This window comes from Gambusia affinis, linkage group LG22, assembly GCF_019740435.1.
Source record: "Gambusia affinis linkage group LG22, SWU_Gaff_1.0, whole genome shotgun sequence".
NCBI lineage: Eukaryota > Metazoa > Chordata > Actinopteri > Cyprinodontiformes > Poeciliidae > Gambusia > Gambusia affinis.
The window spans coordinates 15,858,747-15,886,709 of NC_057889.1; the positions used below are offsets into that span (position 1 = coordinate 15,858,747).

General features: G+C 39.6%; 2 protein-coding genes across 6 annotated transcripts in view; both read right to left on the reverse strand.

Annotated features, from left to right (window-relative positions):
• LOC122825001 (1-phosphatidylinositol 4,5-bisphosphate phosphodiesterase beta-4-like) overlaps positions 1–11,639 on the reverse strand; it is a 61,066-nt gene extending 49,427 nt beyond the window's left edge. For 4 of the 5 annotated variants that reach the window (XM_044106026.1, XM_044106025.1, XM_044106024.1 and 1 more), the window contains exons 1-2: positions 11,265–11,639; positions 5,942–5,987 (exon numbers count right to left, since the gene is read on the reverse strand). The gene's annotated coding sequence lies outside the window, so the exon portion shown is untranslated. Of the gene's footprint in view, positions 1–5,941; positions 5,988–10,919; positions 11,016–11,264 lie in introns of those variants that run through there. The other variant, XM_044106023.1, reaches the window with a different exon arrangement.
• A 3,655-nt stretch (positions 11,640–15,294) lies between these two features.
• Positions 15,295–27,963, reverse strand: part of LOC122825010 (1-phosphatidylinositol 4,5-bisphosphate phosphodiesterase beta-1) — a 129,300-nt gene continuing 116,631 nt past the window's right edge. The window contains exon 35 of the mRNA XM_044106045.1: positions 15,295–17,771. Within this exon, the coding sequence (XP_043961980.1) occupies positions 17,547–17,771 (225 nt within the window). The 3' untranslated portion in view covers positions 15,295–17,546. The remainder of the gene's footprint in view (positions 17,772–27,963) is intronic.

The following is a 27,963-nucleotide window of genomic DNA, read 5'->3' on the forward strand; positions in this document are numbered from 1 at the left end:
GATGTTAATGAGAAGCCAAGAAGACAGTCGATCGGTATGCAAGAACAAGTTTTGCGAACTGTGGAAGGAGTCCTATTGGAAATATCAGGCGGTGGTTGGAAACATGTGTGTGCCTGGTTTTTCTGCATGTTTATTCTCTCTAAGCGTTTGTTTGTTTCTCTGTGTGCAATTTTTATTTTACGAAGTGTAAACGTTAAAGAACACCTGACAAAAACAACATTAAAACTCACTTTGTCTTTTAATAAATAAAACAAATAAGACCATTAATAAAATCCAGTGTAAATGCTCAAGGACATTCCACCCGGCAATTTCAGCAGGAACTCCCCTCGGGGTTATTAGGTCTCGCATTGAGAAAAGTGTACAATGCCTCGTACTCATCACTTTAACTTAGCCGAGCAAAACCGTATGGCCTAATTATCGTCTTGTACAGAAGTTGGCTCATTTCAAGTGCTGCTCTGACAGACATGCACAGACTCATGTTGCTTTCCTTTTAGCAGATGTTACATGCAAACGCTCATTTCTGTAATCAAAACTGGATCGGGGGCTCGACGTCCCCCAACCGACACCCATCCAGCCTTAAAATTGCCAAATGCAATTTCACAAAGACACACACCGTCTCGCTCTGCCTTCCCAAACAGATGGGAACAATGCTGCAGAAAGAGGAAGAAGCAACATTCCTGCTGTTTATCTAGTCATCTGATCTGGCCAGCGAGTCATGTGTCAGAGCAGAGTTAGAGGCTTGGCAGGACGCTTTGGGCCAACTCTGGCCAACGTATTCTGTTTTCAGCATCCAAGCTTATTTTTTAATAGCACCCTTTGTTATAATCTGAATTGGGTGCTCACATTCATAAATTTGTCAAAAATATCTCCCTTAAATTTAGACAATGTACAAAAACGCTGTAAATGTGCTGACTTCAATGATCCGGTGTTTTGTAAAACTGCTATTTATACGTCTTACTGTGCATTAATAGCTATCCCACAGAGGATGGTACCAAGTCAAGTATCGCATTCTGGAGCGAAGGTCAACAGTTTAATTGGAAGTGCAAATTATGTTCACAAGTAATCCCAAAGTGGATTGAGCCACGGGTAAAGTGAGTGTGCACATTGCAAGAGTGTGTGCATTTAGCAAAAGGCAAGGGAAGAGTTCCGATGTATTTTTAGACCTGCACGTGTAGCCAAGCTCCGACTTTTATTACCACAGCGTTGTTTTTAGTCCTCAAAGCCTTTTTCAGTCACACCAGGGTACTTCAGCGGTATGCTTGTGATTCAGCTAAACTACCACTGCCAATTTTTTTTTCGTAAGGAAAGAGTAAACATTGATTTGATGACTATGGCTCCCATCTGTTGGCTTAACAGTGAGCATTTCCCCCCCTCTTTCTGTCCATGCTGCTTTCATTCGTCATCTCTCTCTCTCTGTCTGTCTCTCTCTTCCCTTGTTATTCCCAATCTGCTGCAGGCTGATAGTCTGCAAAGAGTACCCTGTCATTGTATTCCCCTCGCAGCCACACTTACCCTTGCAGAGCAGACACAAGCTCTCATCATTGATCTTTCTCTGTGTCTCTGAGAGGCAAAAAGTGATGCTGCATATCTTATAACCGTCAACATCCGAACGAGTCAGGGTCGGAGCCGGATTCGGTGCAGAGGCTGCTAAGTGGAGCCGAATGGAGTGGGCTATAGGTGCAAAGAGCAGGGGGCGAAACTGAACCCTTTAGCTGTGTCACGGACTAGTGGAACTACACATCCACCATGGCACAGTGTTCGTATCTTAGATACTTGTCAGTTCGAGTTCACAAGCCAAATGACCCTGTTAGCTATGCCTGATATTTCTTAGCATGGATAAAACTAAGCCTACATTTAGGCCTTGTTGAAAATAATTTCTCCTCATCGTCGAGACTGTAATAATTCAATATTCTTGACATTTTACTTTTATAAATGTATAATACTAACCGTTCAACTCAACAGTGTCACAATAAAAGCTGTTCAGCAAAACGTGTTCTTGATCCCGTCTGCTTGCACCACTGAGTGAGACTCACAAACACATTTTCTGCCAATGTCAAGGTCTGGAAATTTATCTGCGGGTGGGACAGAGTTCCAGGGTGTTGGATCTATGCAAATATTTGCTGTGCAAGATTAGGTGTGTTGACTCTGCGGCAGGTCCAGCCAACACTGATGCAACACTGCAGCTGCTCCAGATAGCACTGGCATCTCAACTGTTCAGAACGTCCTGAAGTTATCTGTTTTTATATGAAGGAGTGACCTTCATTAGTGTTTAACGCCCCTATTTCTTGAAAGTAGGGATATGCTAATAGGGCTTTTCTCTTTTTCTGTGTTTTTTAGAAAATACTAGATTTTCAGGAGTTTGTTTTTTTTTTCCCCGATAGAGAACTAGTTTTGGTTCAAGCAAAAAAGGAAGAAATTAGACGGTTCTTTCCATTTCTACATAAAAGTGTGTTTGCCAAATTTTATCTGATTTTTATTAAAGTCAAAAATTTGCATTAGAGTAGATAATGGTGGTAGATTTGTTTATATATTGAAAATTGAGGGAGTTCTCAGCATCCATGCATTGAAGGGAAGATTCCGTAACGATCCAAAATGCTTGCTTTAATGCTTTCCCAACAAAAAGTCCGTCATTCCATTGATTTTGACAAATGATTTTTGAATAATTATGCTGCACAAAAGTGTGATGCTCCACTCAGACGTTTCTCTTCAGGAGTGCTGCATTGAAGAAGGATTGAGTTGGTTGTTCAGTGGGTTTCAATAATAAATGGAGCTGGTTAAAGAAGCTAACAAGACTAGCAATCGCTCTTGACATTGACTCTAAAAATGCACCGGTCAGGCTTTTAACAGCCAATATCGGCCAACTACACTTTTATTTATTTTCTAATGTACGAAAAAGAAAAAAAAAATGCAACCAACCAACCAAAAATAAAAGCAGGTAGATTTGCATTGCATGCAACAGAACAACATACTGCTTGTTTGCTGGAGGTGGATGTGTTGATGTTTTTCATAAAATCGGTATTGAACCTAGTTAAATTTTCATAGCGACCTGTGTCGTGTTAACTTCACCTCTGGCAAGTGACAATAGATTCTAAAAACAACAAAAACAAATGTACACACAAGAGGTTCTCCAAATGTTTAGTTGACTTTGTCGAGTTGGATCTGTTAAAGCTGAAACACTAGAGCAACCAATAGGTTTTCAATTTTTAGTAAGGGATAACCAATTATACATTTGTTGCCACTTGAAACAGGAAATGCAAAAAGGGAAAACATTCACAACACGTCTTTTATGTATTTTTCATATTATGTAAAATCACATCTTTTGAGCTTTGAATAAAGTTACAATGTTATCCCCTCATTAAAAACATGCCCAACGTGTTGCTTTAACTTTTTCATGCATGTTGGAGAAATCCTAGAATCTCCCATGGCAACCATTCAGGCGTGCCTCAGTGTTTGCTCCCTCAAAGCATCGCCTATTTTCACAAAGCTCATCCTTGGAGTTGCAATCTCCAGCCGAGCTTCCACTTCACTGAGGGCTGGAAAGAGCAGGAGCTTCTTAAAGAGATAGAGGCCCAATTTCAAGCTGTCAAATTTTAAAGTCAAATTTCTTTATGTTATGTTTGATTTATGCAGCATTTTTTATAACTGAAGGTAAAATTGTTATTTGATTGTTTTATAGAATGACATTATGCATCTGCAAAACACATAATACCTCTCGTTTCCCCAAAAAACTGTATTGCCTAATTAAATGGGCTTTTCAGAACACAATAGATTTGAATTGAATTTGGAGTGATTTGTTTTCAGTATAACTGGATATAAATTGAACCACTCTGTCTTGTAAAGTGCCCTGCAATTAAATTAGTTATGATTTTGTGCTATATGAGCAAATCGAATTGAAAATCATTAACTAAACGGTGTTTTTGAAGCAAACCAACATGAAAACAATCCCATTCCATTAAAAAAAAAGAAAGAAAGAAAGATAAAACATAAAATCCATCTAATGTCAAGTTAGTATTAGGACTACTATTGATTTTTTTCTAAAGTTTATTAGCCCATCAGACAATAAGAAGATCCAAGGTACTTTCTCAAACAATTAGTTGGAACAGAAACTCATGCAGCTGATTGAAGCTGCTACTTAAGGAGGCTGTTCCTTCTCTGAGAGGTTCTCTGGTTCTGCTTGTAGCTGTTTGGCTAACAAGAGGCTGTATCAGCCCATGTGTCAAACAAACCTCATAGTACTTTATCAGGATTTTATCTGCTAGACCAACACAAGGTAGCACATAACTTAACAGGAGGAAATGGGACAATTCTTCACAAAAACATGAACAGTTCAGAGTGTTTAATTAGCCCTCCTTACTCTGATAATGTTCCTAAATAAAAGCTAGTGCAATTAATTTATGATCACAAAATAAATAATCAACTTGTGCAATTTACATAGTGACGCTCTGTAAAGGCCTAAGGTTTCTCCTACAAAATTAAAGAAGCAAACATCATGAAGAGGAAGGAATACAGCAAACAGGTCAGAGATTAAGTTGTGGGGACGTTTTAAACTATATTTAAGGTACAAATAAATATTTTTCCAAATATGAAAAAACATTATGGAGCACTGGCTAGTTCAGCATCTGTATGCAGCCCTACTAAGATATGAATGTCTACCAAGATAATGGGCCAAGTGAGGGCATATTTAGTCAGAGAAACAGCTGACGGTAACTCTGGGGGAGCTGCAGGACCCATTGATCGGTGCATTCCTAAAATCAACAAAAAAACATGGGGTAGCAATATGCTATAGGAATGCTATTCTTTGAATAGTTTAGTTAATCAGAACATTAACAGAAGTAACCCTGGGAGAAAATCTTTTTGAGGCAGAAAGCACTTACATAAATGCCCAAAAACCTTGTAAAAGTCTGCACAATTTTCCCAAATGATGTCAAGCATAACTGACATTTATTACTTTGCTTTTTGAACAGATCATCTTAGTGCTTTTAGTGCAAGTGTTTTTGCTTCGATACACAAGCAAAAAAAGTAAATGAAAATGGTATACATTATAATTGTATTCATTTTATTTATTCACCTACCCTCAGGACAGAATTTCACCTCCATAAATACTCATAGCAATGCACCGTGTGCTCAGGGAGAAAATATTGGCCTAATTTATCAACAGGCCAATAGATTGACCCACCTCCAGAGGAGATACTTTTTTTAAATATATGAATATAAGATTTTTTTTTAAAAATAACCAAACACTGATGCAATATTTCCCTCATTCATCACCTCATTGTAGTAAAAAGGCCACTTTCAACAAACCCAGCACGATTTGCTTAAAATAAACACTCGAAGCATGTAACAATTAATCAGAAATAGCATTCATGCTACACTCCATTAATGTAGATTACATCATTAATTCCAAACGCATTACAGAGCACAATCACATCTCAACTTCAGCACACTGAGGTTGGCACGGGGGAGTATACAGAGGCATACAGCAGCAACAGCTCTCATGCAACCTACTTATCAGTGCGTAATGTCTGGCAGTGGATCAGCAAATGCTGCACATCACCCTCACATGAATGAGACTGAGAAAAATGAGCTTTGTTGCTTTCATCATTCAGTACAAATGTAATAAACAGTGTGTTGTCTCCAGCATGTTTAATGTTGAAGAGCAAAAAGCACAATAATTAGTTAATGGGGCCTCTGGAAAAGAGTCAGTACTATCAGATGGAAAGTAGATCATTTTAGCCATAGAGGCAGGATGAAGATCTATGTTACATCAATGTTATGCATAATTTTTAATCAGATGATAACTGATGTAGACTGGGTTCTATGGTAAACCATAATAGAGGAAAGTAATGTTGCAGAAGTGGAAAAATAAATCAATTGTTACCAGATGGCTTGAAGCCCTAACCAGGGCTGAGGGGAAATAAAAAAAACAAAAAAAACTTCTCACCAGTTCAGCATTAATATTCTTCAGCGGGAGAGGTTCATGTCTCAGCCTGCAAGAGACAAAAAAAAAAAAAAAAGGAACACACTGTAAGATTCAGAGGGACTTTCACAAATCGCATTAACCTAAATATGATCAGACTTACGACCGCACTATGCAGTGATAGATAGATGATGCATCCTGGTATTAATCCTTGCCAAAGAAAACACAAAGGCCAGACCTGACGCACTCAAAGTATGTAATTCAACGTGTTTTTAACTCCATCACTGAGCATGTCAGTCGGTGTGCCAGGCTGCTCGTCTGCCGGCCTTTTCCTGCAGCCGGCTGTCGAAGCTTCTACAGTCCCAGATCCTTTGGCAAGGTGTTAACACATCCATAAGGACGACTGGCAAATTTTTCAAGCTTCTGCTGAGGAGAAACTACACTGATGATGCACTATGCTGGATTTGTGCCAGTGTGCAGCATGCCAGGATTTTTACACTTTTTGTGGACTGGAACCAATGTTTATACTGATACATGGGCGTACGTTTACAACATGATGAAAACAGAATCACAATTTACAGCTCCGACTGTAAAAGAAATGTAATATTCCCGGGCAAAGAACCAGTTTTCAAGCATAATCCATACATTTCAAATAGGTTATTCTAGACCCATAGACTTGGCCTGCTCTGTCTGACATTAAATCAGATTTGATGTGTTTGGGATCACAGTCGTGTTTGGAACACCCAAGTTGGTCCGAGATTCAACCATCTAGCCGATTTAAATATATGCTATCAAAAATTTAAAATTTAAAATTCCACTTTTGTAAAGCAGAAAATACTGGCAGCAAAACAAACCATGGCATGATGCCAGCATGTCAGCAGTGATCTTAGGTGCAAAAACCACATAGCTTGATTCCTCCACACAGCTCCTGTGATTGCTGCCAAACATCTTTTGTCTTATTTGGTGTATCCATGTTCATAGCAACAAATTGTATCTATTAATGTCTTGAAAATTCAAGCTTTAACTTTCTGGCTGATTTGTTAGTTTTCTGTGTGGCTCACAGACTTTCAACAGGGTTGAAGTTAAACCTTATGGAAGATCATTCCCCAAGCTTCAGTTTAGCTGTCTGAACCTGTAAAAGAAATAGCCTGCTTCTATGTATTTTTATCATCTTTTGAACTTCTTGGTTTTAAGTTTCAACCATAAGGATGGAAAGGAAAGATGATTAAGAAGTTCAAGCACAACCACTGAGGCTCAAATATGAAAATTCAAGTGTAAATTTCTGACATATCCTTTCACTCACTGTGGCATCTAGCAAACAGAAATAAGTTTGGTGATGACCTAAAACTAGAGCAGTTTGGTTTCCTTTATCTTCAGATAGTGAGAAAAAAATATGCATTTTTATTCAGAGTATGTATTCTTTTGTTTTCAACAATATCTGAGATTTCATATTATAAATTTGACTCGGCTGCTTAACCAAAAAAAAAAAAAAAAACAACCAAACACTCAACTTTTGCATTATCTTTACAGGCATATTGAATATGCTATTCATGTGTATTGCAAGATTTTGACCATAACTATAATTCAGTTAAAATGTATTTACATATATATTCATATGCATACTTAAACATTCACATAATGTAAATTTGGAAGGCTAGATAAAACTGCGTAGGACAAATATTGAAATGAACCAATAGGAGTTGTTAAAGGTCAGCCTGTTTTGACTGAGCGCTCCGACTCATAAAAGAAGCAGTGCAATATAAAAACAAGGAGAGGAAATGAGCAATAGAGAATCTCCTGTAAAGTAAACTGCCATGAAGAGGAATTCAATTTAAGTGCCACCAGTAGAAAAATGTCCTGGTGAGCAAATCAATAAAATCTTGGCAAGCTCGCCATAGAGTAACCACAGAAAAACATTATTTCTCATCTTTTACAGAGCGTATCCCTTAAACCCATGTTATAGTACAAACTCTAAAATATCTTGAAATATTTCTCAGCTGTCTTTTCATCAGTAAACCCTGCCTCTAATTTGTACTGGTTAGCTTGTAGGCGACTCAAACAATAAGTATTGTTAATATGATTGGCTCAGTGGAGACGGGAACAACCAAACTGAAATAGTTGTTCAATCTGTACTGCTGTAAATTTGGTTAGATTGCCTCACCGCCTACTTTGTTGTACTCCAATTTGATATATCTCTACCCTAATGTGCTGTAGTTATTACTTTCTCTTTACTGTACAGATGCAAGATGCACATCTGTAATCACATCAGTCAGATGGAAATGGACAAATAAAAAAAAACCAACAACACAGGAAACATTTAAACTAACCAAAAGCTGTCTGCTTCCGGACTGTGTTGCAAGCAGAAAAAAAATTAAATTGCCAAATCTAGAGAAGGTCTAAAGTGAGCAAGACTTTCAGAAGATAACAGGAAGGCTGAATGGAGTAAAGCAAAGTCGAGGTTTCATCCTTTTGAGTTGTAAACCTCAGTCTTTGCAGCCAGTTGGAAATCTCAGGATTAAAGTAAAAATCAACATTCTCCATGGGAGAAATAAAGTTAGCTAATAATTCTACTTGCTAATATAAGATGCTAAAGGCCAATTTAAAGGGTCAACGTTGTTACCATTTTAACATTGTTTCACAATGTTAAAATCCTGTTTTTCCTGCGACTGCTTCCTCTCTCTTTCTTTCTCTCTCTCACACACACACACAGATTGTGATGTCAACTCTGCTTATGATATAAATAATTAATCAGCGCTCACATCAAATGAAGCAAAGTGGTATATTCAAATCCGAAACACATGGAACAGGATGTTCAGTAAATCCAAAACACTCTCAAAGGCATTATATACATTAAGGAGAAAAAAAAAACAATTACATTGCTCTGAACAATAAAAGAATATAATAAAAACACACGAATGCCCTCAGCTAGCTTTTAAGCTCCTTAGTCCACCTCTACTCATCAAAATGCCTCTCAGTCTGGCTGTAAGCCACAGGTAAGGGATTGGTATTGTGTGTGAGAGTGCAATGTTTGCCTCTGTAATCACCGGCGAAACGTTCACGTGGCAAAGTCAATATCTCTGAGAACAATTTGTTTTCCTTCACATAATCATGCCAGACGTCCACAGGTAGAGGAGGACGCACGCGCTTTTGGAGGCTGGCAAGCGGGAGACCGTTTTCAATTTTACAAATAATGGCTACTGACACGCTCTGCGCCACTTGATTAAAAGTCTGTTGCAGAAAACGACATTTACGACGCTCTGTAGCACACCTGTGAGCTGCAGTTTACGAGCGGGGAATCGGGTCCCTCTGCAAATATGGCTTATGGCTCGTAATATATAGGTGGACACAGCAAATTGGACACAACATGTGGAGAAGTCCTTTAGGTGTCCTCTGCGCTCGTTCATCAGTTAATTTTAGGAGCTGGCAAGTCGGGTCAAAGTGACGCAGTGTGCTCTATTTGCAGAGCAAATAGACAAATGGAGTTACCTGCTACGCATTTTTGTACAAATAGGACTGTACCTTCAGCATGGGTGTGATGGAGCTTGTATGGAGAGAAGATCTCCTTTTTCCCCATTAACTGAAAATTAAAACTGTGGTGATGAATATAATTCTGGCATCAATAAATAAATTCATCTTCCCTGAACTAAAAATGCTCCAAATAATAATATGAAACCAACTGAAGATAAATTCTAATCATTTACTTAATGCAGAGAGAATAAAGACAAAAGTTAGGGGCATGTGGTCTGACTATACATGGAAAGAATCAATCAAATGGAACCTGCAGCACATTTTTTTTTCTTGTATGTTTGTATAGTCATAAAAAAAAAAAAGATAATAATCAGGTGGACAGACTTCTAAAAAGTCAGCATAGGCCAAGGCCAAGAAAAAATTATTTCTAGTCATCTCTATTGTGTGTGTATAATTAAAGTGATTAAAGTCCTTTTGTTCCGTCACCCTCCCTCAGGATGATAGAGGATGTGGCGGACAATAGTTTTAGTTTTTTCAGCTATGTGGAGTATAGAGCGCAGCGCTGCCTCTACACCTGTTCCTGTGTACTGACTGTCAGATAGCAAAAGCAGAAAAAAGAAGGCTCCTACATTTTTGTCTCACTTACACAAAAAAAAACACAACAATTAATTAGTTTGGACATATTTACCTTTGCAAAATCATTGTAAAGTTATGACTTGAAAACTAAAGGAGTGACACTAATCAGTTTTAATATGGTAAGTGTTGTTTTGAAATTACATCTGGCTAAAAGCTCCATGTAACTGCAGTGATTAACGTTGTAGTACTTTTAGAGGTTTGTTTTTCCATTTCAAATGAAAATTTTTGTTTAACGTTTACATGTAAATGAGTATTTCACACATTACCACATAAGCCAATTGCCACATCTCAAAGATTTGACATTAGAACATGTCATCAGGAGACTGATGTGAAAATACAGCACAGATTCACAGTAACCTTTAAATCCTTGAGGAAAACCTGAACATTTAGGAAATGTGTAACCTGTTAACCTGTTGTTCCTCAACCTTATAATTTCACACCAATAGCTTGCTGATTAAACTCAACCTAAAAATAGCCACGAACATGTGTTTAAATTAAAAGGAACCTCTTCCTTGTAGTTGCAGCAGCAGCAGCAGCAGCAGCAGCAGCACGCAGCCTGGGATGGATGCACAGCAGCTGCACAGTCCTCACTCATTAAGCAGTCTTGGGGCAATTTCTGCAGGTTATATTATTATTTAATCATATTTCTAACAGCTCTACTGACGGTAAACACTGAGAGGAAGTAAAGTATGAGCTTTATATGTGTGTACATGCAAGAAGTAACCCGGGCACTGTATGTCCATTAGTTGTCCCTGCCTGAGTGCGCTGTGCTTGTCGTCCCTCTGCTCTGTCCCGCTACAGCTAGCATCCCTGGCTAGCCTCCCAGGCGCTGGAAACATCAATAAACCCCTGCATTTCATTTCAATTTCAAACCGCACCGACCCTCTGTCGTATTTACCTGGGAAAGGGACCGATCCCGCTGAGCATAACCAGAGTAAATTCGACATGTCCCAGCTAAATGTCCATTTTAATGCGTCTGGCTAGCTAGCTGTGCGATGCTACAGTCTCCAGCGGTGTATGTGACAGAGTTAGACAGACAGAGGATGAGTGGTGTCTGAATGAGGAGAGCAGGATTTGGAGGGAGACTCGCGCAGCCAGTGGGATGGAGTTCAAATGAAGGATACATCATTCGCCTCGGATTTAAATTAAACAGTTTAACGAAGCAGACCACACCATAACTCTTGAGTGTTATAATAAATTCAGCCTCAAAATAAATTCCGGAAAAGCCTCATTTGTTCCTTACGTGATTTCGGCGGTAGACACTGGGTTTTAATCCGTCGGCGGACAGGGATGTTGCGTGGCAGAGTCCTGCAGGGGATTTCGCTCTCCCTCTGTCTGTGCCTGTCTGCCAGTGTGTCCTCCAGCTGCAGCTCTATCCCGTCTCTCCAGCTCTATCCCGTCTCTCCAGCCTGCCGGAGCGTCCCGGTGGTCTTGTAGCACTCGCCCTCCAGTGGAGAACACTTTGATTAGGGGAGCCTCTTCTGATAGGCAGCGCGCTCCACCTCTGCACCCACAACCGACACCGAAAGACTGAATGAGTGCGTCTCTGTTTGACAGAAGAGTGAGTCATCCAGCAGAACCACATCCAGCTCCTCCCACTGTTTCTAACAGCTGACTACTGTAGCCTCCATGCGCCGATAAAAGACAAACAGTGCCTCCCTCTCCTCCCTTTGTAAAGTCAGTAACACGCTACTCTGTGAAGGCACTAGTGTGGCTCAATACATATAAATCTACGAACTGTTCTTTTCAGCATATAATTTAGCTGCTTTACACCCTAGATGGAGAGGGGTTGACATCTTCATTCCCCTCTACACAGCAACACCCCAAACTCATTCTGGGAAAACTTAAGGCGTTCCTAGCCATAAAGGATATGTCATAGAGTCATGTTTTGCTATCAGTGCTACTGGTGGAGTCATGAAATAGGACTATATCCAATTATTTAACATCACCCTGATGGTTCAGTACCAGATGGTTCTGTGTTATATCAGTGCAACCTGCTGATAGAGATTTATCCAAATCCTATGACGAATATTGATTGTGCATGTAAATATCCTTCTTCCATCTTTATTGTTTTTATTTATTATCTACGGACCATCTCGCCCAATTCCCCTGTCAACGAGAGAACATGTTTACCTGTAGATGAGGTATAAATAAAAAGCAATTCTGAGGAAAAGTTTTCGGAGTTTGAATTTTCTCTCATTTGCAGATTAGAGAAAATTCAGAAGAAATTCAAACTTGTGGTTCCACAATCTTACTCTAATTAAACCCAGTTGTATGTTGCTCTCAGTCTAGCCTGATAAAAAAAGAGCTGATTAAATAATCTACAAGATTAATAAAGTTGAGGAACAAGAGGACTGTATGTAAACTTCTGACCCGGTCTGTCATTACTGTAACACAGAACCTCTGCCTAAGTCGTGAATCTCACTGCTATTTTCTTAGAGCAGTGAGCTTAAATACTAAACTTGAAAGGTAATAACTAATTTGTTACTGTTTAAAATCTAAAGGATAATGAGAAAAAAAAGTATGTTAAGCTGTAAATATACTAATGAAGTCTGTATATTAAACAATATTGTCCCATGTTATTTAATTGTCCTGTACTGTCAGAAATAATGTGAGTATTATGGTTTGCGTTTTATCCAACTCAAGATTAGGGGTTTTGCGTTGGCATTCTTGGCTTTAAGATTAAGGCTAGATTAAACTCACATGTGGGTGGTTTGGGCAAAGATTGCATTCAGGGACCAAAGACTGGACCACTCACATTCCTGTGTCTCCCTCGGTGTGTGTAGGCGTGTGCGTATTTGCTTAGTGTACCTGTCCAGTAGCACTCTGCAGTTCTCTCCTCTTCTGCTGCCCTGGTGTTGCCTCATTAAAGCTCGGTTACAGGACACCTCCTCCTCTTCATCCCCGCAACAGATGGACAGACACGGGGCGATAATATTCCACGGAGTTCCGTGGAGGGGCGTCACTGTTTATATAACTCGGTGAATCTTATTAAAAAGCCGCTCTCCTTCCGTTCTGAACTCGAGGTTAATTAGCTCACTTCCTAGTTGCCGGCGTGCAGAGAGGTCTCTGACTGGACACAGCGGTTGCCACGGGCGACTGGGCTCGCCCCTATCTCCTGCTGCCTGATGGGATTCGAATGAGGAGCTGCGACTGAGAAGGAGATAGTGTTTATGGAGACTGAAAAACGGCAAAACGGCAGCAGCATGCAGTGATAGACACAGCTGAGGACTCGCCCGCTCACGAGCATGAAGGACATGAGCTGCAGGTGCAGACACACCTACTGGGAGACTTCTCCCACCTAAAGAAGAAGATAACGTCTTTAACTCCACCCTGGTATTCGTGTAAAGATAGTGGATTTGCATAATTAAGTGTTTAAGAAAATCCCCTAAAAAAGAAAATTTTCCATACTTCTGGCACTTAGTCCTCCTCTGGTTATATGAAAGACAGTGTTACCTTGGAGTTATTAGAAAAGTAGGTTGTGAAAGCTGTCCCCTGCTCCTCATTGCCCTTAAATGTGACACATAGTTATCATAGACATGGAAACACTACACACAGAGTCTATTTGCCTCAGACTGGGTGCTGCCAAACTCTCCATAACTGGGTTGCTTACTGCTTCCTGAATGCCCTGCTTTCTTTAAACGTGGCCCAACTATTTCATCATTTCCAACACATACTTTAATGTGTTGGAGACATGTTCCAAACAGAAATACCTCATCTTTGCCATGCTGCAAAGACTGAGGGAGTATATTTTATGCCCAAAGATATTTTAAAGGAATAGTTTTGGATTTTTGAGTGTTATCAGGTTGTAAGCAGTAGTCTCTTTCCTGCGGTAGATACCGGCATCCTTGTTTTGTATAAACCCACATTAGTTTTGCATCATACTGAACAATCGAAATGCTATTTTAGAACATTTTCAACTTTACCAGGGTTGAATTGGATATATACACAGAATTTGTTGGTCATTTACACAGGAAACGTCGTTATGAGATCATGCAAAACCAATGATCATCCTGAGTGAAATGTGGCTCCTGATCAGAGAATAAAACAATAAAACAATTTCCAGTCAAATATATAAAATACTGTACGTATTTGGTTAAGAAACTGTATATTTTTTTGCATTTTACACCACTTTACTTTTAGTTACTCTGAACAATAAAAACATTATGTTCTGGGTACTTGTTTCAGTCAGGAAAATAATTGCTGGTGCAATATCTCCAGCCTCCATTTCCTGTGTCAATAAACCTTGACGTCTGTGTAAATAAAAAGCCAATCCAAAAGTGATGATTGTTCCAAAGTTTAGAAAACAGCATTCTCTTAAACTGTTATATTTTAGGTGTTGGGAGTTGTTTTTGGATGGTACAACTCTGCGTTGCTCTGCACCATCTAATCTGGATTTATCCTAAATAAAGATGCCAAGATAAGATTAACTGCTTCTAATTTCTTCTTAAACAGAACCTCACTTCAAAAACGCCGATCTGTCCCCTTTAAAGCACACAAAATGAAAACTCTAGAACTGTTTCTCATTTGAAATCAGAAGGTAAATTTATGTATGCAACTGAAGAACAAATTGCATACATAAAACACAGAGCTTTAACATAAAAAAGGAAATCACAGTACTGAATTGACAAACTCAAAAAGACACACAGCTCCATTCCAGCAAAGTACGATAAAAGCCACATTTATTTTAATTACAAGCAACTTCCCTTTACACTATTTTTTTTCTCAATTCCATGTTTATCCTGAAAGTCATATACATTTACATTTTCTGAGTGCATACATTTAAGTTAATATGGGCCCTGTCAAACAAAGTGGTTCAAGGCATGAAAGAAAAATGTCTCTCCTTTCTTTAAGAGACACTGGTCAAATACTGCTCATCACAAGCATCATCAGTAGTGGTACTTTACTAAAAAGTGCACACGGTCTATTCAACACAGCTTCATATGGTATATTAAAATGCCAATTTCAATAGCGATGCATGTTATACATTCAACATCAAACATGACAACCCCATTCAAAGGCACAGGACTCTCACACCAATCATCTTTTAAAAACTGAATTAAATGTTCGATATTTCCTCACTATAAGTTTGTTTTATTTTCAGCTGGAAGAAAAAAAAATCACTTAATATCACATGACACACTTGAGAGCTGAATGGCACTGGGCAGATGGGAAGTTAAAAAGATACTTCCCCATGTGCACTGAATGTGCATACTTTACATGTCAAATAAAGGGAAGCTGAGCCTGACAGAACAGGTTCAGGTTTTTTTTTGTTTGTTTTTTTAAGTGAGGTTCTGGCAAATATTTGTGATCTGTTCTTATCTTAACTGCATTTGGCAATTCTTTTTTACTTCATTTCCATCTTCATTAGTATAGGTCCATATTACAAGCTCTCAAAGGCTGAAGATAATGTCTGACTCAACAGGAGCAAAAAGCAAAACAAAACAAAAACATTTTGTGCCATCTTAAAATAATTCCAATCTCAAAACTGTGTTTTTTTCCCCTTAAAGATTACAAGAAATTGACACGAAAAAAAAAAAAGATTATCTGGAAAAGAATTGTTTTCAAGTTGCTATGAAGTGATCCCCTGGCGGGCATGAAGTGAGGCATGTTTTAATAAAGGATGTCTCGTGGCAGATGGCCCCAAATTTAGTAGAAGCTGACAAATATTTTCAAGACAAATGGAAATAGGAGGTAGTGCGACACCAGTGGTCTTCCTGTGTGAAACACATCAAGAATAGGATGCGTAATGTGTTTCAGATCAAAGTAGCCACCAAACAGAAAAGGTTGTGTAAAAATCAATAATTTTTTTTTTTTACTAAAGCCACAAAAACATATTATCCAGTTTCTATGACTAGAAACAACTTACATATTCAGTTCTTGATCTGTGTTTCACACAGGACGATTACAGGCGCACAGTAACCTACCGCTACCTGTTTGCCATGCGGTTAGTCGCTGGCTGCTGTCTATAAACTCTTCTATTGCAAACCTTATGACAGTGGTTTTGCTTGGAGTTCCCAGGCCAATAATGTAGCACCATTACATAATTAGCTAAATGTTCTGATGTTATTGGATTTAAAAACTGTCATACATTATCGACAAGCTACTACGTTGTTTGCTGCATTGCATTTGAAATGGCCAAATTTAATTAGTTTTTGGCAGGCATTACGTTACTGACCGTTGTTACGTTATCGATTGCTGCATTGTCTGTTGGAGCAAAATGAAGCCTTTTCCCTACCGTTTCCTTATTCCCAGATGAAACCCCTCAAACTGGGTGAAGATTAAGAACAGAGGCAAAGGGAGGGGGGTTGGCATGTCCTCTGTAGTCTGAGGCATCCGCTCTGAGTTTAGAGTAACTACAGCCACAGCAACAAATTATAGGAAGACCACCTGTTTAGGCTAAAACCGAACCTTCTAGTGATAATTTTTCCTTGGTTTAACAACTTTAACTGAAGGAGGGGAAATGTAAAGAAAACAATAAGTAGTCCATTTTCTTGAAACTGCAGCCATTGGATCTTAGACACAGTCCCATTTCCACAGTGTCAATAAAGCCACAGCTATTTTGCAAGTTCAATCAAAGTGTACCAGAAAAAAAAGAAGAAGTTGATTTACATAAATTAACATCTGTGCTACACCGCTATTGTAACATTTACAGTTGTTCAAATGCATGCACACACTGTACAACATCCTATCCCTTCTCATCCTGGTGCGACAGAGTTGGCAGTAAACGATGTAAAACTTATTAAAAACTGGCCAAAACATAAAAAAAATAAGAAATGACTGCATCGTATTAAGCAGAAATTTACATCACACAAATAATAGCTAAAATGCTGAGTAAAACAACAACAACAACAACAAAACATAAATCTTAGCAGCAACACAAAGGCTTAGTTCTGTGAGAACAAAACAGCATGCCAGAATGCCACCAGTGCTTCTGGGTTAAAGTGGAGTTACGTAGTTTTAAAGAGTTATGTAGTTTTATACAGGGAGGAGTCAGTGCAAACATGAAAGGATGAAATTCAACCTTCTAAAGATAGAAACTTTAAAGGCTACGTAAAGTTTTTTTTTTTTTTTTTTTTTTGTTACAGTGCAAGTCGACTCAACTGAAAATCCACCATAAGACAAAGCAGAACTTGGCACACCAAACCTCTCTGACTGTCACAGCATCATGATAACATAAATGATAACAAAAAGGAAACTACTCTGTCTGTGCAATAGTTCAAGTAAGTTATTTCCTGCAAATAATTAGTGTCCAGTAACACGTCCTGTGGCCGTACCGAAAGAGAGAACAACAAACAGGGTTAACATACAAATACACAAAAAGAGATATTTACATGAAGCAGTTTTCTAGACAGGACTTCACGGTAAGCTGAGGACCTCTCTACTCACCCATTCAGGCTTAGTTTTGATCTAATTCTCCCATTGGTTACAAGTTGGACCAAAGCTGGGGCAGTCTCATCCTAAGTCTGTGGTCACAACGTCAAGGACCAAACAATGTCCCGGTATGAAGCGAGACGTCAGATCCCTAAAGGGCGGTGTCGAAAGCGTGTTCTGATGAGCCCTCCTCCATGTCGTCCTCAGACTGTGACGCCTTGTGGTTGAGCCGCTCCGTTGTTGAGGAGGAAATTAGGTTTCCAGGGAGGCTGTCGTCGCAAAGCTTGGTCTTACTGCTGTCCTGAACAAACTCCTGGATCTCCACAGGCAGTCTGCGAAACTTGTCCTGGTACTCCTGGTCCAGATCACTCTGCAGCTGCAGAAGAAGAAAATGTACATCAGGTAAGAATTTGTACAAGGACATAAAAATTTATTTTTTCCAGAGGACAGCATATCTGTGGCTTTACTGTTTGGTGAGACAATCAAACCCTTTTTCATCCGCCTGAAGTTATTGCCAACATCACAGCTACAGAACTTTGCTAAAGTATTCACGCTCCTTAATCTTTTCCTAATGCGACCACAGACTTTTAGGGATTTTGCAGGGATTTTATCCAAACAGAGCAGCACAGCACAGCGATTAAAGGTACGTTCAGCTCATGACTGGAAGTCGTAAGCCACCATCTTTCTCGAAAAGACAATCTAATGATGCTGACCTGTGTTACCGATGCACCAATCTGCTACACACTCCTTCCTCTCTCTGAGTATTAGAAAGGAGATGTTTTCTCCGAGGCATAGACGCCCCAAATGATTACAGATGACAAGATTGTATTCATTTCATTGTGAGCCAATAATTGCCGTAATGCTGATTTCTGTTTAACTACCCAGCAAGCTCCCAGGGGAGGGCAGTAATTAAAAGAAAAGAAAAAAAGAAGAAGCTTCTAACGTGAATGGTGTCAGCGTCTCCCTGTTCACACCAGGATTCTGAGGAATCAAAAATACCTGTATGTCCTCAGAGGAGTTTTACTGAACCCTTGGACTAAACTCAGACTGTAAACAGAGTTTAGTCCCTGCGTGAAAGAAAAACCTGCTTCAAAAACAATCTCAAAGATCCAGACATAAACATAAAACTCTGGCAGAAACAATGATCACATATAATCACAAAAAGCTTAGTGAAATGCTTTTTCACATTTTAAGATTCCCTGTCAGAAGACAAACCTGAATCTATACCACAAGTTCTCAATCCTGGTGCCCAGGATCCATAAATGTGCGCGTTTCAGGTGCTTCTCTGCCGCCACACACTCGAATTAAATATATAAATGATCAACAGGCACCAGTATCATGATATTTTTTCTTAACTTTTCCTAAAAATACGCGGAGGACTGCCAACAACAACAAAAAAATCCTCCTTATTCAATACACTGGTGTGTAGGTGGCGTAAAGTTCACCAAAACACACCAAATTAGATTTAATAGGAATTTTTTATTAATTTCCTCTAATGACTCAGTATGCTAAAGCAAGATGGGTATTTTAAAAGTCAAATAATGACAGCAGAAACTGGCTCTCTGCCCGCAACTGTCTCACAAGCCATCTGACCTGATCCGATGGCCTGATGAGGTCAGATCAAGCCACAGGTGATGTGGCTTGATCTGCCGCAGGTGATGGGCTCACGTACTTTTGCAGCCATGTGCAAAGCTGCAAGGGTGACAGCCCAGCTTTTCTAATTCTGAGGCCAATGTTCTTTTGTTCTGGGTTTAGATCAAGTGTAAAATTGGGGTCCTGTCTGATAATATGGGTGATGCTCCCCACCCATATTAGCTTAAGTATATGGCTTGTAATCAGTTTGTACATGTTGCTGTTCACAGCATGATTCCTGATGGAGTAGGAGAGTCGGTTTTCCTTTAAAATTCTTACATAAGAGCTGACTGGACGTTAAAACAGGATACTTGATTTATTGGTCTGCCTGCTTTTATACTTTCACGTTTAGCCTTTAGTCATGGATTGTAACACACAGAATAAGATCCCAGATACAAGCGGGTTCGCTATATTCTACAATGAGGCTCACCCTTACAGATCACAGGAAAAGCTCCATGATCTGAGGAGCTTCTATATTTTGAGTTTTTATGGCATGCCCCATTGGGAGTTAGGTTTATGTACAGTCAAACAAGAACATTAACTAAAAAACAAGAGAGAATAGTGTAAGGATGTTTCTCTGGTTTTTGAGCACCTTAGTTTGAGTACAAACTACTACTTACTGGGCAGAAGTGCATCAGCATGGATGAATGAGTTTGATGTGGGCTTGACCTCAAAAACTGCCAGACAGGCCTTCTCGTCCAACAATAGTGTCTGGCCTCCAAATGCTCTTCAGGAAAAATGGTGCGAAATGCCTTTGAACTCACTCTACGTTAAACATTGTGGAAAAGCACATCTTTAAGCACTGCAGCGGGGCAAAAATGTAGCAGGAAGGTTGGGCACATATCATCTTAAACCTTGTGAATTAATAATGAGAAAAAGGTCACTCCAGTTCATGTGAGTGAAAGAAACAGCAAAGGACTTTTGGCAATATGCAGTATTTCCATAATCTCAATAGGAAGATCAAATGGTGCAACAAAGCATAAATACTGCTGTGCACTGCCTGTTGGAAATTCTATTAAAACCAAATGGTAATTAGTAACAATGGCTAAATTTTCCATTTTGCTGGCAGAGAGTCAAATTTTAGTGAAATTTCCTGACCTTTCATAAAAAAAGGGATGCTCTCACAACATTCCTTAAAGCTCTACTGGGCATTTTCACATTATTCCCTCTGTTTGATACACTAACCTGTCTGAGAAAAAAAAAGAAAAACCCTGATGCATCATTAATCTAACATTTTTAAGCATATGCAGTAGAATGTAATCAGGGAGATGATTCAAACATCTACAATACGTGATGCAGATTGGCTCTGAATCAAGGCAGCTCTTGACTGGTGTCTCCCTTGATATTTTGGAGTGCCTGCTCAAACTCCCACCAAACACTGCATTTCAAGGTCACCTTCTCCATTTCCTCCTCCTTCCACGCTTCTTTAACTCTCTCTTTCCGTCTTTGCCACTCTCTCTGTGGGTCTCACGGACCGGACATACATCATGTCAAAACCAGAAGGGCTAATCGCGCATTGCAGAGACGCACGGCTTCCCTCTGCTGCAATGTGTGTGACCTGCTTGAGCACTGGACTGCGTGCACGCGCACAACCTGGAGTCTTTTACCTTTTTCTGATGAGGCACAAACAGCTTCTGAATTTTTTCCTCCCAGCTGATTCCACCCTGCCTTATTAGAAGGTGACGGAAAAGGAGAGGCTGGAGAAGTCTGGGAATATCTCTTAAAAAGCCAGTGCTCGTCTTCTGCGTGTAATCAACAACTCGGGATGGGTGGAGGGGGAACTGAGCGTCTTCTATTGGAGTTCGGGTGCTGAGTGATGAAGACGGCACTTTTCTTTTTCCAAAGCAACAGCTTGAGTTAAAAATAGTCTCACTGAATGACACGGAGACGGCTGGAGCAGGAAACAAGCAACAAGCGCAGCAATATTTAGAGAGTTCTCATGATATGCCTAAGCTTTCTAACAGACGTCTTCTCAGTTTGGTGCCAGTATAGGTAAGGAAAAAGACAAAGTGAGCATATGAAACATAATCTCTTATTTTTTATTTATTTTATTTTTTTTGAAAGATTTGGTTTTTTTAAAACTGGAAACAATTTACATCAGAAATTGTTGTTTTACATAAATGATGTATATTGAAAATATACAAGATATGGTGGCTGGCAAAAGCTTTCATACTACTTAACTTTGTCTATCACCTTTTTTATTTTAATAATTTTTTTGTGAGTCACCAACACCAAAAATTGGCAGGAAGAAAGCTCTAAGAAATCCCATTTTCAGTTTGCCAGAGGCCACTCATGTGGAACATGTGGAAGAAATAAGACGATTTTAAACACAGCAAACAGAGCAGGTGTCAGAACAGCAGTCGTTTCCATTTAAAGCACGCTGAATTGTTTGTTTGTCATCAGAATTTAAAAAGCTGGAAGTGCTTTCAACCAACAACAGCTTAATCATCAGCTTCAACAGCTCACACTGGTTAAAACGTTTGTTTCTTTAATGTATTGTTCATCTTCTGCTGTTTTTTCAATCTATTTTATATGTTAGTAGCTCTAAAGGTTTCACTTTTGAAAGGTCCAATCAGGAACAAGAGCTCCAAAAATATAGGCCAATGTAGAGAAAAGTAAATTAAATAAGGAGACATTGGTGGCAAAAAACTGATGCCAAAATCATGCAGCCTGCTGGGTGATGTGTCATGATGTTAAAATATTTTTTTTTTCCAGCACGGAGAGGGAAGCTGGTCAAAGGTGACGGGAAGATGGAAGGTGCTAAACGCAGGCCAAACTGTGGAAAACAAAAGTTTGAGGAAGCAAATGACTTGGGGTTTGTCAAAATAACCTGAGGTCATACCATTACTGTCATGCCGAAGATTCTAGTTCAGCAGTAAAACTGTAATGTTTGAAGGAGTAGGGACTGCATGTTGAGCAGGGATAAAACATGAAACAATGCTGCATGTAAAGGAAACCGGTGTCCCATATGCAGGCTCTCTAGTGAAGGACTAATTTGCAGAACCAGCCTCTGATTAGGCTTTTATAAGTTAACCTTTAAATACAAAGAACTTACGGCTGTATAAGACTTCAATGAGGTTGTGCTCATCTGTTTTGTCTTATTTTCTTTTTCTATCTAATCAAGAAAGGAACAAAGGAAAATCGTAATGATGGGAAGTGTAGATTGTACGCAGTAAAAGAAAGACGATTTTTCCATTTGTATAATTGTGGGGAATTAATCATTACAAATATCACAAATGAATAATGATGAACATCGGTTGTAATAACTGGGAAACAAGGGTATTCTTGAAGTAAGTCTGATTTAAATGATTATTATTCAATTTGAAATGCTTAAAATGTATTAATCAGTAAGATAGGGACAGGATGTGACTCATATGGTCAAAAAGAAGAAGTTAACAGAGTCAGAGGAGAATGAGAGAGTGGATCGGAAGGTAAAGACAGGTTGTGTTAAGTTATATGCAGTTCATACGGAAGACGTTCAGCTGATGTCAGGAATAATGTACCTGAGAGCAACAGGAAGGCAACAGCGAGCTCTTGCAATGATGTGCAGAACAGTTCTAGTGTGACGCAAAGGTGGGGAAAAAAAGGCAGAAGGTTGCAAAACCCCAAAAGAAGAAGCTAACAACGGTTGATCTAAAAGCAGAAACAAGGTTCCAGTCAAACAGGTGCATGCTTTAAGGTCAAAATTATTTGTGAAGGGGTTAAAGATTACAAACAGCAAATAGTCGTGTACGCAAGAAACCCCAACATGCTCAAAAGGTATCGAATGGAGATGAAGTAGCATTTACATAGCTTTCAGAGAAGAAAGGACCTCGGCCAGACTGCAGTTGGGAAGTTTGGAGAGGCGAACCTGTGGGCCCGCGGGTGGAGGCTTCTGAATTTGGACTGCTGCTCACACTGGGATGACTCTTTTGTTGGCTCTAGGAACTTTTCGGTTTCCTCCAGAGGACAAGCTGAAGGATTTTTTTGTTGTTGGATTGCTGGACCTGCAACCAGCAGTTGTGGGACGCTTGATTTCCACGCATTTTCCATCCAATGTTTAGATGGGTTATCAAAGCACGGGACGAATCCTTGTCTCTGCCTCGGATTAAATTTGATACATCAAAAGTTAAGCCAAATTAGGAAAAAATACTTAAAGTAAGTCTGGGCTCTTGGACTGTGCAGTGAGGTAAGCTCACGGACAATGAATGGCTGTGATGGAGATTCAGTTTGCTCCAACACATAAAGTCTGTTTATATTGAAATGTGACATGATGTGAAAATCCTCAAAGTGTATAAGACTCATATAAGAGCTTTAAATATACGGTAATAAAAAAGTAATAATTTTAGAATATTTAGGAGTGATGTAAAGCAAGCTTATTAATATTTAATAAAGAAAGCCTAATCACATGGATTTAAAGAGGAAGAAAGTCTTGGTTTTCCCCTGACGAGTGAGTTTAAAAAAAGGAACAGATCACATTTTTATGAACAGCAGGGAATTAAACGAGCAAATGGCAAATAAATACCAGAAGCTCCCCTTAACTCCCTTATTATCTCCAGTTTATCCAAACCCCAACCCGCAGACATCATGTCAGTGATGTGTGCAATATTTGTCTGAAACTTTGGTGAGCCATTACAAGGATAATGCATTTATTCTCTGCATGTGCATAGAGTATTTTGACCACTATGGAATCCTCACCCTTGACGGCCACATCTGATCGAGACGCTATAGTTTGCTGAAGAAAGGGCAGAGTGAAAGGCTTATTCGAAACAAACTGCCATAGAAAAATAACCAGCAATGATATTATGTTTGAGTGCACTGAAAAATCTCACGAGACTGGTAATCATTTGCAAAAGGACTAAACAAATATCATTTGAACAATAACTAAACTAGACCCTTTGGCGGGAACAATGAGGATTTAACTGGCCACCAAGTTGCCCTAATATCTCATAACTAGTAGCTTTGTGGAAATGAGGTCATCATCAAAGCTTTCCCCAGGAACAGAAATTTTGACCAAACTTTTCTGGTTTGCTGTAGCGGCGCCTTCAGGTCAGTTTCCATCTGGACGCCGACCAGCGGCTGCAATTATTCAGCCCGCTTTTTGAATCTGTATCTCACCTCTGGAGACTTGTCATCTGTCAACAAACTGTGTCCACACCCTCACAAACACGCCGCTGTGAACACGCGCATACACATTTCTAGTTTTCTTAAAATACAACACTCGGTGACCTTCTTCACCAGCTGTCCTCATTCTGAGAAGCTATCGAGGGAAGCAGGGAAGGCCTCCGAAGAGCCAAATTAATTCTTTGCTTTGAGTGGCAAAGCTGCTGTAGCACCAGTCAAAAGAAAAAAAATTTATAGTTAACCTGTGTTAACAATTCTTTGTCAAAGGCAAATCAGCTCACATTCAGACTTAAAGGTCTTTAGAGACATGAATTAAAATGTGTAGGCTGAGAATTGTCCTATGTGATGTATAAAGGTGTGAGCTCTCTGACCTCGAGATGGATTAAGAAACCTAAACAGAGTCCAATTAAGCCGAACACATGTCCAAGAGAACGGACGTGGTCACAACCCTGTCAACGTTACAGGCTTTTTAAAGAAAAAAAAAAAAAAAAAAAAGACACTTTGGGACGGTTGCAATTAGGAGATGTGTGAGAGACCAGCACAGGCAGAGAGCACCATCTTTTCATCTATATCATCCCTCTGTAGTGGTGATAGCGCTGAGATAACAATAAAAACAAGTTTGATTCTCCTTTTTAAACTCCTGTCTCTTGCCTTGTGTGTGTGAGTGTGTTTTTATTCGAGACACTGACCTTTCCTGACACTTTTCAGATAGCTTATCTGCAGCTCTGCAGGTGTTTTTCTTAGGTCCTGCTCTTCAGGTCCAAGAATGTCAAAAACAAGCTGCCACGTAGGTGCAATAATGAGCGTTTCCCCTAAAAGGTTTCCTTCCAAGGGGAGGCTTAGCTATAAAAATCTGCTCCTCGGTATTTCAATGTTTTTACTTCAGATGCTGTTTTAAAGGGATGACTTTTTATTTTATTTTTTTATCTTACTTATTCGACTTTCTTATTCTTCAATTTTTAATATATTTTAACATCTTGCATGCCTAAAATCCTAAATAATATTATATTAAAACTCCTAACACCCGATTAATGATACATTTATTTACATCTTCAGTACTCACGCTGCTCTTGATTACAGGGTTTATGCAGGTGGATTGTTAAATAATTTCTCCTCCCTGACGATGTCCAGGCCTTTGAGGTATTCCAGTCATCCATCTGATTTTTAACTCCTTGCTAAGAGTCTGGCAGAGATTCGAGCTTAAGTTCAAAATTCTTTCTGTTAGTCGTTTTGCCGCATGTTTCTTATCATTGTTTGATTATAGTAAGTCCAGTGCTGCAAAGTGTCTCCTTTAGACAGCTCATCCAGAATCATAATAGATTCCTTTTTTCCCTCATCACAGCAATAACTCGGGTGCCTGGATTAATGGCTGAGAAAAAACACAAAACTATAAGTCGAAGGTCGCAAGCTGAACACGGGTTTAACTGCAATTTCTTTCCATCCTTAAACTTTCATCTTATTGAGCCATCAACAAAAGGTTTCCTCATTGTACATGAAAGGTTTTACTGAGTCAGTGCCCTGCTTTGCCACACCCATAGGATCCAATAACGTGGAATGTCTGCTGCAGTGTCTGCCTTTATGAAGGCCGATCCATCACGGTGGCCTTGACGATGTACCTCAAAGCTTAAACGGCTGGGAGTTCATGGGATTTTTTTTATTTTTCACTGAGAATAATTATATATTATTTGTCTCTTCAGCAGGAAGAGAAGATGTTGACACACAGTGTCTTTCAAAAGACCTCCTCTGCCCTAAACTTTTTCACAATTTGACAACAAACTCCAGTGTATTTCAAAGGAATTTTATGTGACAGACCAAAACAAAATAGGACCTTATGAAGTAGATGAAACAGTATGATTCTAAAGATGTGTTATAAACCAAAAACTTTAAAGTATGACATTCATATTCAGGCCACCCGAGTTCAACTTTGTAAAACCACCTTTTGCAGCTGCGGATCTTTTAGAGTCTGACCTCAACAGCATGTAGAGGATGTGAAAGTTTTCCCCATTATTTGTAAAACAGCCTATGCTCAGTCAGACTGGATGGAAGGTTTCTGAGTCCATCACTAAGCAAGTCTTCAGACTGAATTTTCCTCTGAATATTTACTGGACCACTTTAACACATGAACAGGCTGTGATCTGAACCGTTCTATTGCATGTGTGGCTGGAGGTTTAGGGTCTTTGACATGCTGGAAAGTGACCCTTCACCCCAGTCTCGAGTCTTTTGCAGCCTCTAGCAGGTTTTCTTTCTGCATTCCTCTGCATTTGGTTCCATCAAACCAAATGCAAACTATTTTCCTGTCCCTGCTAAAGAAGAGCATCCCAACAGCATGATGCTGCCACCACTATGTTTCAGGGTTGGAGTGTGCTCTGCTTGATTTTTCAAGAACTAAATGGTTGCACTGGAATTTATTTAGGCCTATCAGAGTGAATGAGGTTGACATTTCATTTATAAATAATAATAATAATAAAAAAATAAATCACCACTGCAAATGATGTATTATCTTCTGTCCACTTTATAATGTAATATATTACCAGTTTGTGTTGGTCCATCACATAAAACAAAATTAAAGAACTTGTACCACAAAGTTTCTGGTTGTACTGTGATGAAATGTGAAACAGTTTCAGGTAGGTTAGTATTTTTGCAGACAGTGTGTAGAAGTGTCTGCAAAAAACAGACACTTCTAAAAGTAAAAGTAGAGTCAAAAAAACTAAGTATTGCTAAAATTAATGTATAACAATTTTTTTTCTTATAACTTTCAAATCAGAAATAATAGATTTATTATATAACGGTTCATCAATTGCAATATTTCACAGTATTTGTTGTGTTTAAAGTTAAGAAAAAGCCTGAGCTGTCTTGTTTGACTGGCAGGTCAAAATATCTATCACCACTTTTAGTGTTTTTGCTGCTTCAAGTCCATCTGCCATCCATTTTCCTTCTATTTACCGCTTCATCCTCACAGGCGAGGATTGTAAGTGCTCTTACCTCTTCATCATCATCTCTCTGCTGGTGCATTGTGAGAAAAAAATCATCTCTACGAGCTGATGGCAGGATTCTCAGAACCAAACTGTGTTTTGGGGGACGGATTTCAGCAGGAGTTCAGCAGCGACTGTTTCTTAGATGGAGCACAACCCAGGAGAGTGTCATTAGCACATGTGGGCATACATAATGAACACTCATGCACGGATCTAAAATAGCAGCTAGCAAAATAGAGAGCAGAAGAGTAACCAAGCGTGCAAGATGCACGCGCGCTCGCACATGCACAATGGATTTCACCTCGCCGCCTCTGGTTTGTACTCGGTGTTCCCTGTGGCTAGTTAGTGTGCATGTGTGCGCGGGTGCACACGAGTGCACTATTGATGCAATTACACAGTGGGGAGTGCTGATCCAGATCAAAGTCTGTGACGAGGGAACATGGTGGCTACCTCCACAGCATCCAATGAAAGAGATGCGGGGAGAAGGCCATGTACCTGCGCAGTGGGGATTCCACTGGAGACCCCCTCCCCCCGATGTCTGCTCCAACCTGTTTGAGCTCCTTCTGTTCCGCCTCGTACTTCAGGTTTTCTCTACCAGTAGCCATCCCGAAATTGCGTCACAAGGACTCAGCTCCAAATTAACAGATTGCAGAGAATCGTGAAGGAGAGAGGAGACTGTGAGAGGTGGTGGTGGGGATCGGAGTTTCCATGACGACAGCACAGGACTCCTGCTTGACGAATGAGGCAGTGTGTGCGGACCTATATGGATGTTGATTTGAGGCTTTCTCAGCAGGGAGACACCATGCTTGCCTTTTTACTGTTACAACAAAAACACAGGTGAACCCACTGCAACACCATGTG